At 34.5% G+C, this 19353-nt stretch overlaps 1 protein-coding gene across 2 annotated transcripts in view; it reads right to left on the bottom strand.

Moving 5' to 3' along the window:
• DYNC2H1 (dynein cytoplasmic 2 heavy chain 1) overlaps positions 1-19353 on the bottom strand; it is a 372064-nt gene that overhangs the window by 141355 nt on the left and 211356 nt on the right. For both annotated transcript variants that reach the window (XM_060157926.1, XM_060157925.1), the window contains 3 exons: positions 10770-10930; positions 7612-7737; positions 4556-4666 (listed from right to left, as the gene is read on the bottom strand). In XM_060157926.1, coding sequence (XP_060013909.1) covers positions 4556-4666; positions 7612-7737; positions 10770-10930 — 398 coding nt within the window. The remainder of the gene's footprint in view (positions 1-4555; positions 4667-7611; positions 7738-10769; positions 10931-19353) is intronic.

Genomic DNA, 19353 nt, shown 5'->3' with positions numbered 1-19353 from the left:
CTGTTTTCTCTTAAATAAAAACTTTTGTTTTATTAAAAGAAAAAGGGCCTAAGTATTTTTTTTTACTAAGTGCATTTCCAAATGTACACTTTTAAATGAAAATGTTTTGTTTATGAAACAGTTACCAAAATTTTTCATAGAACAGACAAAATTTTCTGAGCACTAAGGAAACTGAACAACCACTTAGGGTTTTTTGTTTTTTGTTTTAAGACCCTATACTAAAGGTTATGCAAAATGAATAAATCATGTACAATTACAGAGAAAATCGTTTACAAATAAAGATTATTAGAAAATGACAAAACAGAAACACTAGTATGTCAAGTTATAAGGTAAAATATATATTCAACTGAAAATTCAGACTTAAAATAATTTCAATATTAATTCAAGTTAATTAAATCAATTAAGCATTCAGCATAAGAAATCAGGAAGAATGAAATCCAGTACAAATTAAGGAAAACATAAGGAAGAAAAAATAATGAAAAGAGCAGGAAATTCAGTGAATAGAAAAGAATTAATAAGAAAAAGTAAATCACAAAGTATGACATTGGTTATTTGTGACAAATTTTTTTCTATTTTTTAATTTTATTTTTAAAATTTTTATTGGAGTATAGTTGATTTACAATGTTGTGTTAGTTTCTGCTGTACAGCAAAGTGGATCAGTTATACATATACATATATACACCCTTTTTTAGATTATTTTCCCATATATATGGGAAAAGAAGAGTTCCTTGTGCTATACAGTAGGTCTTCATTTGTTATATATTTTATAATTCTATTTCTGCTTTGTAGATAAGTTCATTTGTACCTTTTCTTTAGATTCCACATATAAGTGATAACATATGATATTTGCCTTTCTCTGAAAATTACAGGACAGTATCAGTGATGAACATAGACACAAAACTCATCAACAAAATAATAACAAACCAAATCCAACAATACATTAAAAGGATATTACACCATGATCAAGTGGGATTCATCCCAGGATGCAAGGATTTTCAATATTCATGAATCAATCAATATGATACACCACATCAACAAACTGAAGAATAAAAACCATATAATCATCTCAAGAGATGCAGAAAAAGCTTTTGACAGAATTCAACACCAATTTATGATAAAAACTCTCCAGAAAGTGGGCATAGAGGGAACCTACCTCAACATAATAAAAGCCATATATGACAAACCCACAGCAAACATCATTCTCAATGGTGAAAAACTGAAAACATTTCCTCTAAGATCAGGAACAGGACAAAGATGTCTACTCTTACCACTATTATTCAACATAGTTTTGGAAGTCCTAGCCATGGCAATCAGAGAAGAAAAAGGAATAAAAGGATTCCAAATTGAAAAAGAAGTAAAACTGTCACTGTTTGCAGATGACATGATACTACAGTATACACAGAAAACACTAAAGTTGCTACCAGAAACTACTAGAGCTCATCAATGAATTTGGTAAAGTTGTGTGATACAAAATTAATACACAGAAAATCTCTTGCATTCCTATACACTAACAATGAAAGATCAGAAAGAGAAATTAAGGAAACATCCCATTTACCATCACATCCAAAATAAAATACCTAGAAATAAACCTACCTAAGGAGGGAAAAGACCTGTACTCAGAAAACTATAAGATACTGATGAAAGAAATCAAAGATGACACAAACTGATGGAGAGATATACCATATTCTTGGATTGGAGAAATCAATACTGTGAAAATGACTATACTATCCAAAGCAATCTACAGATTCAATGTAATAAATTTTTAAAAACAACTCCAGCAACTCATCAAAAAGAGAAGAAACAAACAATAAAATGAAGATTCCACAATTTTTAAATACAATAAAACGTGTGTGTACATATGTGTACATATATATAGTAATAATTTTGAACATAATGAACTGCACTATTTCCTGGAATAGTTAAAATCATTTACATTGATTTAAGAAATAGAAAAAAAATTCACCAGTAACTTAAATGAAACTGAAAATTTCCATAAAAATATAATCAAATTACTTCCTAAAAAAGGATACTGGAAGACGCTACACATTAAGTTAAAATCTTCAAGGAACAGTTCCCCTGATATATATTAACTCTTCATTTATTGAAATATTACTGTATTCTTCCTAAATGCCACATATTATATAATAAGTAAAAAAAAAGCAAGAAAAAACATAGCCCTTGCCTTCAGAGCTTGTACAATCCAGTTCTGCAATATAGTTTAGTAAAAGAGTATACTGAGAGAGTGGCTGGAGAAGTTCTCTCTTACTAGACATTATAATTGACATTCATTCAATTAATATCTTTCCAAATATTAAATCATTTTTGCATTCCTTGGATTAATCCTTAGCTTTTTTCTTCCCTACATGAGACTTAATGCCTTCAGATGGAAAATGGAAGTACTGATCTAAAATAACAGGTAGTTATAAACACCAATAAGATATTTTTCATCAGACAAGAGATTATATAAGAGATTATATTCTACAAGTTGAGAGAAAATGCAAGCAGAATGTTTTAAACCAGTGTTTTAAAAGTTTTAATTCAGTTTCTTATTATTATTTCAGTTATGACTTGGACGAGTTCCACAATATCATTACAAACACATAGAGTTTTGGATGCATCAGGTTTGGGGAGGATCTGCCAAGCATTACACGTTAGAAGGATGGACTGATGGATAGATGTATGGATGAATGGATGGGTGAAGGGAACGAATGAACAAAAGAAGAAAACAAAGACTGAAAATCTAACTTAGCTATGTCAAAAAACAAATGATATGAAAACTGGATATCCATGTGCAAGAGTGAAGTTGGACCCTTACTTTACACCTAATACAAAAATTAACTCAAAATGCATTAAAGACCTAAACCTAAGACCTGAAACTAAAAATTCCTAGAAGAAAACAGGGGAAAAGGTTCATGACTTTGGATTTGGCAATGATTTTTTTGGATATGCCACTAAAAGCACAAGCAACAAAAGCAAAAACAGACAAATGAGACTACATCAAACTAAAAACATCTACGCAGCAAAGGAAACAATCAACACAGTTAAAAGGAACCCCTAATGGAATGAGAGAAAATATTTGTAAGCCATATATCTGATAAAGGGTCAATATAAAGAATACATAAGAAATTAGTACAACTCAACAACAAAAAATCCAATTAAAAATGGGCAAAAGACTTGAATAGACATTTCTCCAGAGAAGACATACAAATAGCCAACAAGCATATACAAAGATGTTCAACATCACTAAATATAGAGAAATACAAATGAAAACCACAGTGAGATATCACCTCACACTGTTAGGACAGCCACTATTAAAAAAAATACAGGAGTCAATAACAAGTGTTGGTAAGGATCAGAGAAATTGTGTGCTATTGGTGGGAATGTTAAATGGTATACCACAGTGGAACAGTATGGAAGTTCCTCAAAAAATTAAAAATAGAATTACCATATGATCCAGCAATCCCACTCTGGGTATATATCCAAAGAAACTGAAAATACGATCTTGAAGAGATATTTGCCCACCCATGTTCATTGCAACATTATTCATAATAGTCAAGAGGTAGAAAATCTAAATGTCCATGGGCTGATGAATGGATGAAGAAAATGTAGTACACACATATTAATGGGATATTATTCAGCCTTAAGAAAGAAGGAAATGCTGTCATATGCTACAACATGGATGAACCTTGAGGACATCATGCCAAATAAAATAAGCCAGTCACCAAAAGACAAATACTGCATGATTCCACTTATATGAGGGATATAAAGTAGTCAACTCACAGAAACAGAAAGTACAATGGTGGTTGCAAAGGGTGGAGGGAAAGAGAAATAGGGAGTTGCTCTTCAGTGGATACAGTCTCAGTTTTGTGAGATGAAAAAATTTTAGAGATCTGTTATACGACAAGGTACATATGGTTAACACTACTGTACTGTACATTTATAAATGGTTAAGATAGTAAATTTTACATTATGTCTTTTACTACAATAAAAAACAAAAAATTAATGATATTAAATAATATTTAAAAGAAAAATATAAATGTATTTTTACAAATATCATATTATTTATGTATATACTTCATCTAAATATACAAAAGTTTTTGAGTGCTTTTTGTCTACAGAGCTTTAGAAGGCATGCTAAATTACTGCACTTACATAATTAGTGATTCAAGTTTTTATTTTTTTCATAAATTTTATTTATTCATTTATTTATTTATGGCTGTGTTGGGTCTTTGTTGCTGCGCGTGGGCTTTCTCTAGTTGCGGCGAGTGGGGGCTACTCTTTGTTGCGGTGTGCAGGTTTCTCATTGCAGTGGCTTCTCTTGTTGCAAAGCACGGGCTCTAGGCACGTGGGCTTCAGTAGTTGTGGCACGCGAACTCTGGTTGTGGCTCGCGGGCTCTAGAGCGCAGGCTCAGTAGTTGTGGTGCACAGGCCTAGTTGCTCTGTGGCATGTGGGATCTTCCCAGACCGGGGCTCGAACCCACGTGCCCTGCATTGGCGGATTCTTAACCACTGTGCCACCGGGGAAGCCCACGTTTCAAGTTTTAAATCTTCTTACCTCATATGTTATCTTCAAACTTGACTGTAATAAAACTGGAGGAAAGTTGGGATGAACTTCTGCAGTGAGCCAAAGACGAAAGGTATCTTTAGGTTGAAGAATATTCAATTCCTTGTTTATAAAAACAACAAGAATAAAAATCTACTTAAACATACAAATTTCCATTTTATAAATATATTATTAATAAGTACTTATCTTACTAAAATCTTTCCATGATATTCTGATATATTTCTTAATGTTCTGATTATATTTCCTCTAAATTTTCATCTTCTCTATTCCTAGCTTAGTGAAATAGCTAAGAACTTGGATCTAGAACTGGGCCAACTGGGCTGAAATCCAAATTCTGCCACTTATTTGCTGTGTGACCTTGGATTCTTTGACTTAAACTCTCTAAGCAAGGATAATAACCTACCCTCATAGGATTGTATAAAACACAGTGCCCAACACACAGTAAATACAAAATAAGCGTTAGCTATAGTCGTGATGCCTAAACTACGAGCCATCTTCAGGCCTTCAGGTTCTCACTTCTTCAAATCACACTTCCACAGAGTTATATTATAATATCAGTTCCTTTACAGTACAATTTTTAGTGTGTCTTATAGCCTATAATATCCAAAATTCACCATTCAAATTCACCTGCCTGTGCTGTACGCTTTAGTCACTTATTCGAATTTTTATCTCTTGTCTCTTTATTCATCATATTCTTTCTGCCTGTTATTCTCTTGTAACCTGACAAATTCTTACTCATCTGTCAAAATATAATTCAAGTATCATGTTCTGGGAGAATATCTTCTCCGACTCTTCACTACCACAATCCCAAGCAGATTAATCACTGATGGTATTTTGTAAATTCCTTTCTGCAGTATTCATTGTATGACTGTATAGTTATTAATGTGGTCTGTCTCTTCTAAACCAAGCTCCTCGAGAGCAAGTACAAATTTTATACGTAACCAGCACCTAGGACTATTCCTGGCTTTTTTCTGTACTCAGCAAGCACTTGTAAAATGAATGACTAAATGAATGAATGAATGACAAAAGAAATGTTGATAGCTCTAAAAGAGAGTGAAGTCTAAAAATTATCTTAATAAATACATCTAATACTAAAATTCATTATTATCAAGTGAAATGTAAAGATGACAAAAAATGGCAAGAGAAGTGCCATGAAAACATTTTGCTTCCTTAAAATTGTAAATTATAAAATGTTTCTATACCTAATAATAATTTTTAAATGTAAAATTGGAATAAAATTTTGCTTTGGGTTAGCATATTTTAAAAAAAGATTAAAAAAGCAATACATTTGTGATACAGTTGAATTTAAAATAAACATAAATTTATATCCAAACAATTCATCCAAACTTCCCAAAAGAAAAGCAAAACATTTAAAAATCTTTTAAAAGTTTTATAATATAATCTACCCTATATATTCTTCAAAAAGTCCTAATTAAGATTTGATTCCAAAATAATAACTGTAATTATATTTTACATAAATTAATAGCTATCAATCTATTGTTTGGAAGAGAAAGCAGGATTCAAGTATTCACAAGTCTTCCTTATGTTTCAAAACATATGTAATTCATCTGACATAAATTTTATATTTTATACATTTGTGATTTTTACAGAAAACTGTAGTAATAATGGAATAACTTGAATATTCCTATATATCTCAGTTCCAAAATCTACATCTTCTTTTTTTTTTTTTTTTTTGCGGTACGCGGGCCTCTCACTGCTGTGGCCTCTCCCGTTGTGGAGCACAGGCTCCAGACGCGCAGGCTCAGCAGCCATGGCTCACGGGCCTAGCCGCTCCGCTTCATGTGGGATCTTCCCGGACCGGGGCACGAACCTGTGTCCCCTGCATCGGCAGGCGGACTCTCAACCACTGCGCCACCAGGGAAGCCCTACATCTTCTTTTGATAAGTAGTAAGTCATCATGGTCTATCACTTCATTCACTTAGTCATTAACTCATTCATCAAAGATTATTTAACTACTTACATGTTTTATGTAAAGTGCTATAGTTGCCAATTTATTTTCAACACATTACACAAATTTTCAACATACTACAACTAGGCTATGGCCTCCCACTCTATTCTGTTTGGTTCTATTCTGAATAACTTCTGCCAGATTAATTTAATTAAGTAATTATTAACTCCCTTGTTAAGGACCTCCTTTGACTCTGTGTCCTAAGACAAAAATTCCAAGCACTTCAGCACGATTTTGAGGGTATTCCATAACCTTGCCCCTTCCTAGCCATCTAACTCTATTGCCCCACATCGCTCTGCCTGACCCTTCCAGGACATTCAAGGACATCTTCATTCTTTGTACTAGGCAGGCACATTCCCACCACTATGTCTCTACTTGTGCTGCTAGAATTAACCACAATTTTTTTCCCCCTACACTTAGCTAAATCACATATAGTCTTCAAGGAACATCTTGTCTTCAGTGTCATCTATGACAGCCCAAACCCATATTCATCTTTCTTCTTAAATAAGCACTAGACTTAATTCTAGGTTTGCATTTAAACCTACACATCAATTTGTTCTGTCTTAAAGTTTTTTCGTCCTGGGCCCACTTCTGTTAAATAAAATGATTGCTTCCATTTACACCCAGCCTCCTTAGCACCTAGGAAGTGTTCTGTAGTAGCTCTCTCTGACTCCTCTACATCTTTTCTCCTCATACAGATACAACAGAACAAAAGCATAAAGAAAATTTAATGTTATAAATAGGTCTTCTACAATTCTTTAAAACATTTCCCTATTTTTCGTCTGAAAAAATTCTCTAAGCCTCCCCTTCAGTACTGATTAATTTTTTGACTTCCCCTAAATGCCTTTAAAAAAGAGATTTTTATAGATTTCTTATTAAAAGATCCATTTTGGTTTGTACAAATGTACATATATTTAAGGAGAAAATACATAACAGATTTTAAATGATTCCCCAACAAATACTAATTTTTTTAAAGACATCATAAATCGTGCATGACATATTTTAATACTGATGTTCCTTGGAGATTACTGAATTGAGTATATTAGATATTATTTGCACCACACTGATCTGAATCTACCTTTTCCAGAACTGGCAGCCAAGATACCACAAGATGTAAGTTCTTCAAACAGAGCCAGTCTCCATTTCGGGCACATTCTTTCAGCATTTGAACTGCTAAATCAGCTTGGCCTTGACCCATGGCAACCTGCAAAAACAAAAATAAATAAAATAAATAAATAAAATAAAAAAACAAAATATTTATATTTATTTATAAATAAATAAATAAAATAAAAAAACTAAAATAAATAAAATAAAAAAACAAAATATTTATATTTATTTATTTATAAATAAATAAATAAAATAAAAAAACAAAAATAAATAACAAAACTAAAAAAAAACAGATCTGATAACATGTTGTAACAGAAGACTTTCAAATTATCCTGCCATACATACTGAACTAACTCAAGTACTGTAATCAGGGTTTTAAACTTTTAATAAGAAATATCAGACTCTTGCTGTTTCCAACAATTGTCTTGTTTTTGTCCTTACATCAGTGGCAGATTTTTAATATTATTCTATTTAGTAAAGGTACTAACATTACAGGTCTGAAAGTTATAGAACAGTATAAAGAATTGCTGAATAGTTTTTTTTTTCCTCATTCCACTAGTTCCTGCAATTCTTACTCTCTCAAACATGGACCTTTAAAAACATAATTTTTTATGACTACTGTCTTGTTGTATTCTTTGAGGGATTAAACATTAACAATACCGCTTCCTTGAAATTTGCTTCTCTTTTTAAAAAATTTCTCCAACATTGCACAAATTTGGCTCCCAAGCTACTTGGTCCACTGAACTGCGTAATTCCCTAGCCCTTCATTGTCTAGAAGACCCTAACATGTTGGGCCTCAAGACTCTACATTTAGCCCTCTGCTCTTCTATTCTTTTTCAGGGAGAGGAGGCAGGAAGGAGAGAGAGAGAAAAGAAGAAAGGGGGAGGGGAGAAAAAGAAGAGATGGGAGAGGAAGAGGGAAGGAGAATCCTGGTCTCACTGGAATTCCATTCCTGTATTTCCAATCCCTATAGTCTATCTGCACTTAGGACACTCAGATAATAGGCTAGGCTAGACCTTTATGATGTTTTCTATTTTATTTTATAAAATAGAAAACATCCAAGCAGAAGCCGAAACACCCTAGAAAATAGATTCAGTATATAAGATTTCTGTATTATTTGAATGAATAGACTAGTTAAGTCTACTTAAGTCTAGGATTCTATAAAAAAGTTTTAGTCAAGAGTCTAAACTGGTTGCATGCTACTTACTATACCAAGTTTAAACTCCGCCATATGTCTCTTTAAGGATAATATATATAATACTTAAGTATCAGTACAGCTATATCTGTCTCTGTATATATGAGAGAAACACATTTACTGAGAGTCCTGGCTCAAATATTTTATTGGGTACATAGTCAAAACACTTTGAAGAATACTGTTATAGACTACTTCAAACCACAGCAATCTCTCTTTTCATAATGAATATAAGATAGCATTTCATTGTTTTTTAATTGACTTTTACAAGTATTGATTTTGCTTTTCAATTAGACTATAAAGTTGTTGAGAGTGGGAACCATGCGTCTAATTCATTGCATACAAAAGCATGTAACAAAACAGGTAATAAATACTCATATATTGTTTTTTTTTAATTTTCAAGATCTAACCCAGAACTAAGCAAATAGGAGGGATAAAACAAATACTGGTTGAACTGTTTAGATGCACGTATTAGTTTGCCATTATTAAAATGCAAAAAAAACCCCTTGAAACAGTTGAAGGCATGTACAACAGAATCAGAGGGGAAAAAAAGAATAAGTAGTTTGCTGAGCTGAAATGGTAGCTGAAAGTAGGAACTCAAAATTTTCTATAAGGCATAAATTGTATGAAAACAGCTTAAAGGTTCATGAAACATTAGAAGAAAACATATACTCTAAGAAAAAAAATACATTTTTAAAAAGCACAACAGGAAATGTCAAGAAGATGGCTAGCCCCTACATCAAAAAAAAAAAAAAAAACAGTTTCTTGAAATGAAAATTAATTTTTTGCATTAAGAATATATTATTATCCTTAGGACATACATTCAGCATAGCAAAAAAAACTTTAAAATAACAGGAGATTTATGACTAAATACGTCTGTATTTAAAGGTTTTACAATATTAAAAAATTTTGCAAGTACACAAAAGTCTAGAAATTCATATAGTCAAACTTACAGTGAGTGCAAATAGTTTTATCTTTCTGCCAATATCACTGCTAACAGATACAGCCTATAGAAGAGGGCTCCCCTTCCTCAAGACATCTCACTGACAATTGAATATTGTCCTAATATATTAATACACTATAACTAGGAGTGAATGAAACTCCCTAGAGTTAGTGCAAAACCTGTACAACTAAGCCTAACTCTCTGCTATTTTGCTATCTTCTACTTATAGTCCTCATAACATTCCCACTTGTCAATTTTTGGTTGCTGTGAAAGTATTCTGGTTTTTTAATCATTATTAATTATTTTCCCAATGAAAAAGATTTATTTTTTTCACATGTCAAAAATCGAGGGTAAATTAATTCATTTTCAAACTTACATGCCAACTGAATTGAAAAAGAGGTGCTAATCTGAACAAACTAAAACTCAGAAATTTAGCTCAGGACAAAATGGTATTACATGAGACAAATATATTATGTTATCAGACTTCTGGAGGTTAGAAGTCCCACTCTTCTATTGATCAATTTTTAAATCAAGGTGTCAGGGTTCGAAAATAAAGGTAGTACTGCAGGGCTGTTCTTTCTGGAGGCTTTAGGAGAGAATCCTTCCGTTGCCTTTTCGAACTTCTAGAATCCACCTACATTTCTTTGTCTGTGGCCCCTTCTACCATCTTCAAAGCCAGCAGCACAGCAACTTCTCACCTCTTTGACCTCTGCTTCCTCACATCTCCCTCCTTCCCTCTGCTTCTTCTGCCTCCTTCTTAAAAGGACCTTTATGACTATATTGGGCCCAAATGAATAATCCAGGATAACCTCTCCACTGCAAAATGCTTAACTTAATTACAGTTGCAAAGTTCCTTCTGGGGATCAGGATGTGGACACTTTCCAGGGACATTAGTTGGCACACCGCAACAAAAAATGTCTGTTCCACTAATAGAATCAAGTATGGCAGGAAGATCAATAGCTGTAGCAAAAACAGCAGGGTAATATGTACTGACCTGATGATAACACTCTCCACTTCTCTCAGCATTAGCAAGTTCTTGGAGTTCCTGAGAAGGATCAGCACCCGGGGAAATGATTATCAATATGGGTTCAATTTCTAGTGTCTCTTTGTATAAACGTTTGAGATTTAGAGGAGGTGGGGACAACTCTTTCAGTCCTAAAAGATATATTAAAGAAATTACCAATAAATAGCAACATGAACCAGAAAAAGTCTATTAAAACTAATTACATGATATATAACAGATAATAACTAAGTGAACTATAATCCTATACATATTAAAGGTTTCTCACTCTAAAATCATTCACATACTAGTAAGAACTAACATTTATTGAATGTTTAAGGTGCCAGGCATTTTTCTAAATGCTTTACATCTATGACATCATCTAATCCTAACAACAACGTTAAGAGGTAGGTACCCTGAATACCACATTCAACAGTCACAATCAGCACTGCGGTCTTAATATACAATTCTCTCCCTACAAAAGACTGAAGCCAACCATATTACCATACAGGTTTTCATTCATTTATATAACTGAGAGCCTACTCTGTGCCATGCATATGCGGAATCAGATTTCCACATGATGTGGTAAATAATATCACTCTCATGATATAGGACAAAGATTTATTTCTTATGTCCTTGCATTAAGAGAAAAAAAAGTGGTATAGAATGAAAAAATGCTTATTTTGGAGACAAAAATATAGATCTCAGTTTATGTTTGTTAGCTAAATGACCCTATGCAAATCACTAAAATGCACTGTGCCTTGGTTTCCTCAATTGTAAAACAGGGATAAAACAATCCATAGGTCATTTGGAGGCAAAATAGGATACAAAATAAAAATAGATTCTATTTATTCATCACATACTCTATGCTAAGCATACTCAAGGAAATTTAATGTCTTCCCAAAGACCACCCAGCCACTAACTGCTAACTGTATTCAAGGTAATTCATCTGTTCTTTTTTCTATTCTGAAGCTCTTCACAAACTGTAAAGTCCTACACAGACAAGAAATTATAACTTCACTGTTATATTTAAAACTCTTCTGCTAAAACTTTAATGTTTCCATTATTAACGTATTTAGTAAAAGTCAAGCTAAAGAAGACCCATTTCAATTAAAAATCAAAAATACACTTGTCTGAACTGAGCTAAAAAGAAGAGTATGATACAAGGGTTTAAAAATAGAGGATTAGAATGTAACAGAATGAGTACAGAGGAAAGAAGTGCTTTCTTATATCCTCAACTGTAGAAATGAATAGATAATATTGTACCTCAGAAATCCTAAAATAGCAGGCAAAGACATTCTTAAGGAATTCTGTAACAGGCACTTTAAAATATGAATTCAATGCCATCAAGATGGGCTAGAACAGGCATTTCTAGATGACCATCCTGAAAAGACAAATTTCACACCTGAACTCTTCCCCTGTATTCTTCACAGCAGCAATAAACAATGCTAAGCAAGGATTTTCAAAGACAGAAATATTTCTAATACTAGGTGAAATTTACCCCAACAGCCATGTAAAACTGATGAACTGCTTCTAGAGGCATATCTTATGAATTTTGTTTTTAATTAAACTGGTAACACTCATTCTTTGTAACAGAAAAGAATTCTTATATACTCATGGCAATGTAATAAATATTTTTATTTTCATATGTTCATTTATTTATTCATAAATTCTCATAAGCATTCTAGGCCAATTAAATGTACTGTGATATGATAAAATGCATCAAAAGTCTTAAAAATGCACATTGCCCTTGACTCAGTAATTTAAACTATAATTAATTCAAGAAATAATTCAGAATATGAATGCAGAAGTATGTACAAGAATTTTCCTTGTAGCTCTTAATACTAGTTAAAACAGGGGAAACACAAGTTTTTAGAAACAGTAGTCTGAATGAGTAATTTCTGATAGTGATATAAAGGAACTGAAGTTACAAAAATAGTGAAGTAAAAGATCATGCACTTAAAAGTAGATTAGCACTGTTTGAGGAAAGCAGCCTAGGAACCTGTTTGGAAAACTGGGAATTTTGGAAGAAAGCACTAACCATTCTGTCTCTAGACTGCTGTTCTGGACTAGAGCTGCAACATTTCCAGCCTCCAGCCAACTCTGCTCGCTTCAGACTGGCCACCACAATCCTAATTGGCAAGAACCAATTCCTTAATACCTATCCTATTGCTCCTGTTTCTCCTGAATTCAGTGGGTTTTGTATATTGACAGACCCCTTGGTTTGTCTCAAGTCTGAAGTCAAGGGGAAAGTCCGTCGGCAACCAAGGACCTCTCTGTTCAGTCCTGAGCAGGATTTTCCTCAAATTGTAGGGCTTGTCCGTATACTTGTGGCCCTAAATATATAAAGGTATATGGTTATACCATCCCCTAGACTTTCTCTAATTGTTGAATATTGTGCAATGCTTAACATATTAAACCATTAAAGCCGTCTGTCCATTTATCTTTATTTCAAATATCTGAACATATGGCCAGCATATACTTGAGCTCAGTGTTTGATGATGAAATTTAAATGTGGATAAAATAAGAATAGTATACCCATGAAAAGAAAAGTAGATTAGGCAACATGATACCATATTGTATATGCATCTATGTGCCTAAAAAGAATAGAAAGGTGTACATAAAAATGTTAATGATGGGCTTCCCTGGTGGCGCAGTGGTTGAGAGTCCGCCTGCCGATGCAGGGGACGTGTGTTCGTGCCCCGGTCAGGGAAGACCCCACATGCCACGGAGCGGCTGGGCCCGTGAGCCATGGCCGCTGAACCTGCACTTCTGGAGCCTGTGCTCCGCAACGGGAGAGGCCGCAACAGTGAGAGGCCCGCGTACAGCCAAAAAAAAAAAAAAAAAAGTTAATGATGATTATCTTGTAATGATGGAAAAACAGGTGTTTCTCATCTTTTTACTCCTCTATATCTTCTCATAGACCTCTAATTAGATGTACTATGTGATAAGAATATGTCAAAATGTATATAAAGATATTTTCATATAAAATGACCACAAACATTTTTATTATATGCACTATGAGCTACTGTCAGTTTGTTGCAAACGCTCCTGAGAAGGATAGGTAATTCTGGTATAATATATTTCTCCTTATCTTTTCTAACAACTACAGGCGTATCTCAGAGATATTGTGGGTTCAGTTCCAGACCACCGCAATAAAGCAAACATCGTGATAAAGTCACATGAATTTTTTGGTTCCCCAGTGCATATAAAAGTTATGTTTACACTATACTGTAGTCTGTTAAGTATGCAAGAGCAATATGTCTAAACAAACAATATAAATAACTTAACTAAAAAATACTTTATTGCTAAAAAATGCTAACCATCATTTGAGCCTTCAGCAAGATGTAATCTGTTTGCTGGTGGAGATTCTCGCCTCATTGTTGACGGCTGCTGACTGATCAGGGTGGTGGCTGCTGAAAGCTGGGGTGCCTGTGGCAATTTCTTAAAATAAGACAACACTGAAGTGTGCTACATCGATTGAGTCTTCCTTTCACCAATGATTTTTCTGTAGCGTGCAATGCTGTTTGGCAGCATTTTACCCACAGTAGAACTTCTTTCAAAATTGGAGTCAAATCCTGACACTGCTTAATCAACTAAGTTTATGTAATATTCTAAATCTTTTGTTGTCATTTCAACAATCTTCATAGCATCTTCACCAGGAGTAGAATCCATCTCAAGAAGTCACTTTCTTTGCTCATCTGTAAGAAATAACTCTTTATCCATAATTTTTTTAATCATGGGATTGCAGCAATTCAGCCACATCTTCAGGCTCCACGTCTGATTCTAGCTCTATTGCTATTTCCACCACATCTTCAGTTACTTCTTCTACTTAAGTCCTGAAGCTCTCAAAGTCATCCATGAAGGTTGGAATCAACTTCTTCCAAACTCCTGTTCATATTGATATTTTGACCCCTTCCCATGAATCGTGAATGTTCTTAATGGCATCTAGAATGGGGAATCCTTTCCAGAAGGTTTTCAACTTACTTTGCCAAAATCCATCAGAGGAATCACTATCCATGGGAGCTATGGCCTAAGAAAATGCATTTCTTAAATAACAACACTTGAATAGCAAAATTATTTCCTGATCCATGGGCTGCAGAATGGATGTTGTATTAACAGGCATGAAAACAACACGAATCTCATTGTATATTCCCATCAGAGCTCTTGGGTGACCAGGTGTATTATCAGTGAGCAGTATTATTTTAAAAGGAAACTTTTTTATTTTCTGAGCAGTGGGTCAACAGTGAGCTTAATCTAGTATACCATGTTCTAAACAGACGTGCTGTCATCCAAGCTTTGTTGTTCCATTTATAGAGCACAGGCAGAGTAGATTTTTAGCATAATTCTTAAGGGCCTGAGGATTTGTAAAATGGTAAATGAGCACTGGCTTCAACTTAAAGGTACCAGCTGCATTAGCCCCTAACAAGAGAGTTAGCCTGTCCTTTGAAGCTCTGATGACAGGTATTGACTTCTCCTCTGTAGCTATGAAAGTCCTAGATGGCATCCTCTTCTAATAGAAGGCTGTCTCGTCTACATTGAAAACCTATTGTTTAGTGTAGCTACCTTCACTTATTATCTTAGCTAGATCTTCTGGATAACTTACTGCAGCTTTTACATCAGCACTTGCTGCTTTACTTTGCACATTTATGTTATGAAGACAGCTTCTTTCCTTAAAGCTCATGAACCAATCTCTGCTAGCTTCAAACTTTTCTTCTGCAGAGTTCTGACCTCTCTCAGCCTTCGCAGAATTGAAGAGAGTTAGGGCGTCTCTCTGGATTAGGTTTTAGCTTAAGGAAATGTTGTATCTGGGTTGATCTTCTATCCAGACCTCCAAAAATTTCTCCATATCAACAATAAGAATGTCTCACTTTCTTATCAGTCATGTGCCACTGGAGTAGCACTTTTAATTTCCTTCAAGAACTTTTCCTTTGCATTTATATCTTGGCTAACAGTTTAGAGCAAGAAGCCTAGCTTTCAGACTATCTCAGCTTTGGACATGCTTTCCTCACTAAGCTTAATGAGAAAGACACATGACTCCTCCTTTACCTTGAGGACATTTTAGTGTTATTAACTGACCTAATTTCAATTTGTTGTGTCTCAGGGAATAGGGAGGCCTGAGGAGAGGGAGAGAGATGGGGGGAACAGCTGGGTGGTAGAGCAGTCAGACACACATAATGTTTATCACTTAAGTTCAATGTTTCATGTAGGCATTATTTGGCACCTCAAAAACAATTACAAGAGTAACATCAAAGATCACTGATCACAGATCACCATAACAAATATAATAATAATGAAGAAGTTGGAAATATGGTGAGAATTACCAAAATGCAACACAGACACAAGTTGAACAAATGCTGTTTGAAAAATGGTGCCAAAAGACTTGCTTGACACTGGACTGCCACAACCTTTAATTTGTAAAAACTACAGTAACTGCAAAGTGCAATAAAACAAGGTATGCATATACTGACTGAAACATATGTTTTATTTGGAAAATACATGCCAATACAGAAATTATCTTTTAGAAGTTAAAATGATTACCATATCATTTCTTAATTTAACAAATAGACACTTTAAACTCCATGAGGAATTTTATCTGTTTTGCTCACCATTTTGTATACAGAGCCAAGCATAAATTCAATTATTATTTCTAACGTTAAAATCTATAAAACTCTTAGAGCAAAAGAGAAGCAGAACACTCTATGACATAAATCACAGCAAGATCCTTTTTGACCCACCTCCTAGAGAAATGGAAATAAAAACAAAAGTAAACAAATGGGACCTAATGAAACTTCAAAGCTTTTGCACAGCAAAGGAAACCATAAACAAGACCAAAAGACAACCCTCAGAATGGGAGAAAATATTTGCAAATGAAGCAACTGACAAAGGATTAATCTCCAAAATTTATAAGCAGCTCATGCAGCTTAATAACAAAAAAACAAACAACCCAATTGAAAAATGGGCAGAATACCTAATAGACATTTCTCCAAAGAAGATATACAGACTGCCAACAAACACATGAAAGAACGCTCAACATCATTAATCATTAGAGAAATGCAAATCAAAATTACAATGAGATATCATCTCACACCAGTCAGAATGGCCATCATTAAAAAATCTAGAAACAATAAATGCTGGAGAGAGTGTGGAGAAAAGGGAACCCTCTTGCACTGTTGGTGGGAATGTAAACTGATACAGCCATTGTGGAGAACAGTATGGGGGTTCCTTAAAAAACTACCAATACAACTACCATATGACCCAGCAATCCCACTACTGGGCATATACCCTGAGAAAACCATAATTCAAAAAGAGTCATGTACCAAAATGTTCATTGCAGCTCTGTTTACAATAGCCCAGAGATGGAAACAACCTAAGTGTCCATCATTGGGTGAATGGATAAAGAAGATGTGGCACATATATACAATGGAATATTACTCAGCCATAAAAAGAAACGAAATCGAGCTATTTGTAATGAGGTGGATAGACCTAGAGTCTGTCATACAGAGTGAAGTAAGTCAGAAAGAGAGAGACAAATACCGTATGCTAACACATATATATGGAATTTAAGAAAAAAAAATGTCATGAAGAACCTAGGGGTAAGACAGGAATAAAGACACAGACCTACTAGAGAACGGACTTGAGGATATGGGGAGGGGGAAGGGTAAGCTGTGACAAAGCGAGAGAGTGGCATGGACATATATACACTACCAAACGTAAGGTAGATAGCTAGTGGGAAGCAGTCGCATAGCACAGGGAGATCAGCTCGGTGCTTTGTGACCACCTGGAGGGTGGGATAGGGAGGGTGAGAGGGAGGGAGATACAAGAGGGAAGAGATATGGGGACATATGTATATATATAACTGATTCATTTTGTTGTAAAGCAGAAACTAACACACCATTGTAAAGCAATTATACTCCAATAAAGATGTTAAAAAAAATCCCACAGAAGATAAATATATATTCATTAATCCAATTTATACAATATTTCAAAGTATTGGAACATTTTGGATTTAGAGAAAAAACTCATGAGAAACAGTTTACTGTTTAAGATAACACAGGTGACACTCATGTTACTGGGAATTGCATGTTAGCCATTCCACCCACAAAACTCCTGTAAAAATCCACATTGCACTTTAAGTAAACTTAGTCTATATATAATCACTGGTTTTAAAACCCAACTAATTTTGACTCATGACAGCATTTGAACTGTCAGTGTCAATCATTCAAAGCTATTCAATAAAGTTAAAGAGCCAAAAATGTTCATCCCATTGTGAATTATCAAAGCATAAAACTACTTGTAAATCACTGGGATCTTATATTTTGACCTTGACGGTTAAAATACATAAATTCTCTCAAAAGAAAAAAAGAACTAAAAATAAGTCAACAAAATAACTCTAACCTTTATTGTATTTTATTTTACTCAGACAAAATGTTGAGATAATAAAAAAGAACTAATTTGCAGTTTAAAAAGGAAAGAATATTTGTTTTTCTGTTTGTTTTGTTTTGTTTTATTGCGGTACGTGGGCCTCTCACTACTGTGGCCTCTCCAGTTGCGGAGCACAGGCTCCGGACGCGCAGGCTCAGCGGCCATGGCTCACAGGCCCAGCCACTCCGCGGCATGTGGGATCTTCCCGGACCGGGGCATGAACCCATGTCCCCTGCATTGGCAGGCGGACTCTCAACCACCGCACCACCAGGGAAGCCCATAAAAAGGAAAGAATATTGCTCCTGTACTTTTTAGGTATCTGAGTAAAGAAAGCAGCAAATACTATCAAACTATTATAGTTAGCAAGTATAGTTGATTCATTCTTCCTCATTCATCTCATCCTCCTTAACAAAGAGACTGATAAGAAAATTACTTTTCCTTTATCAGAGAAAAAAGACAACTCTTAAAATGTAACACAAATATCAATAAAAAGAAGGAAAATCGACAACCACTATCTAATCTAACACACATCAACCAATTAAATGGGAAAATACTCTTTAGAAATGCAATAATACTCAAGCCTGGAAACAAACAAAAAATGTCCAACATTTTGTGGTAGAGTAAAATTCTAAAGATACCACTTTCAAGATTCCTACCCCTTGGTTGTTCAATCAAACACTAACCTAGGTACTTCTGTGAAAGGACTTTGTAGATGTAACTAAGGTCGTGGATCTTAAAATAAGATTATCCCATATTATCCAAGTGTGCCAATTTAATCACTTGAGCCTTGGAAAGCAGAAAAACTTCTCCAGCTTAAAGTCAAAGAGATGCAGCCTGAAGAGAGAACAGGAGAGATGAGGCAGAGGGGGCGGTCAGAGATGTGAAGCATAAGAAGAAATCAATCTGCCATTGGTGGCTATAAAGAAGGAGGAAGGGGGCCACAAATACAATCAAAGAATGCAAAGGCTTCTAAAAACTGAGACAGACTTCTAAGAACTCAAAATGACAAAAAGAACCTCAATTGTCCAACTGCATGGTGCAAATTCAGCTGAGTGAGTTTGGAAATGGATTCTTCCCAGAACCTCCTAATAAGAGTCCAAATGACCAACACCTGTATTTATTTAGCCTTGGGCAACTTGGATCAGAGAAACCA

This window comes from Lagenorhynchus albirostris, chromosome 9 (genome assembly GCF_949774975.1).
Source record: "Lagenorhynchus albirostris chromosome 9, mLagAlb1.1, whole genome shotgun sequence".
In the NCBI taxonomy this organism is placed as follows: Eukaryota; Metazoa; Chordata; class Mammalia; order Artiodactyla; family Delphinidae; genus Lagenorhynchus; species Lagenorhynchus albirostris.
Note: the sequence above shows the minus strand (reverse complement) of the source record. Positions and strands in the feature narration are given on the sequence as shown.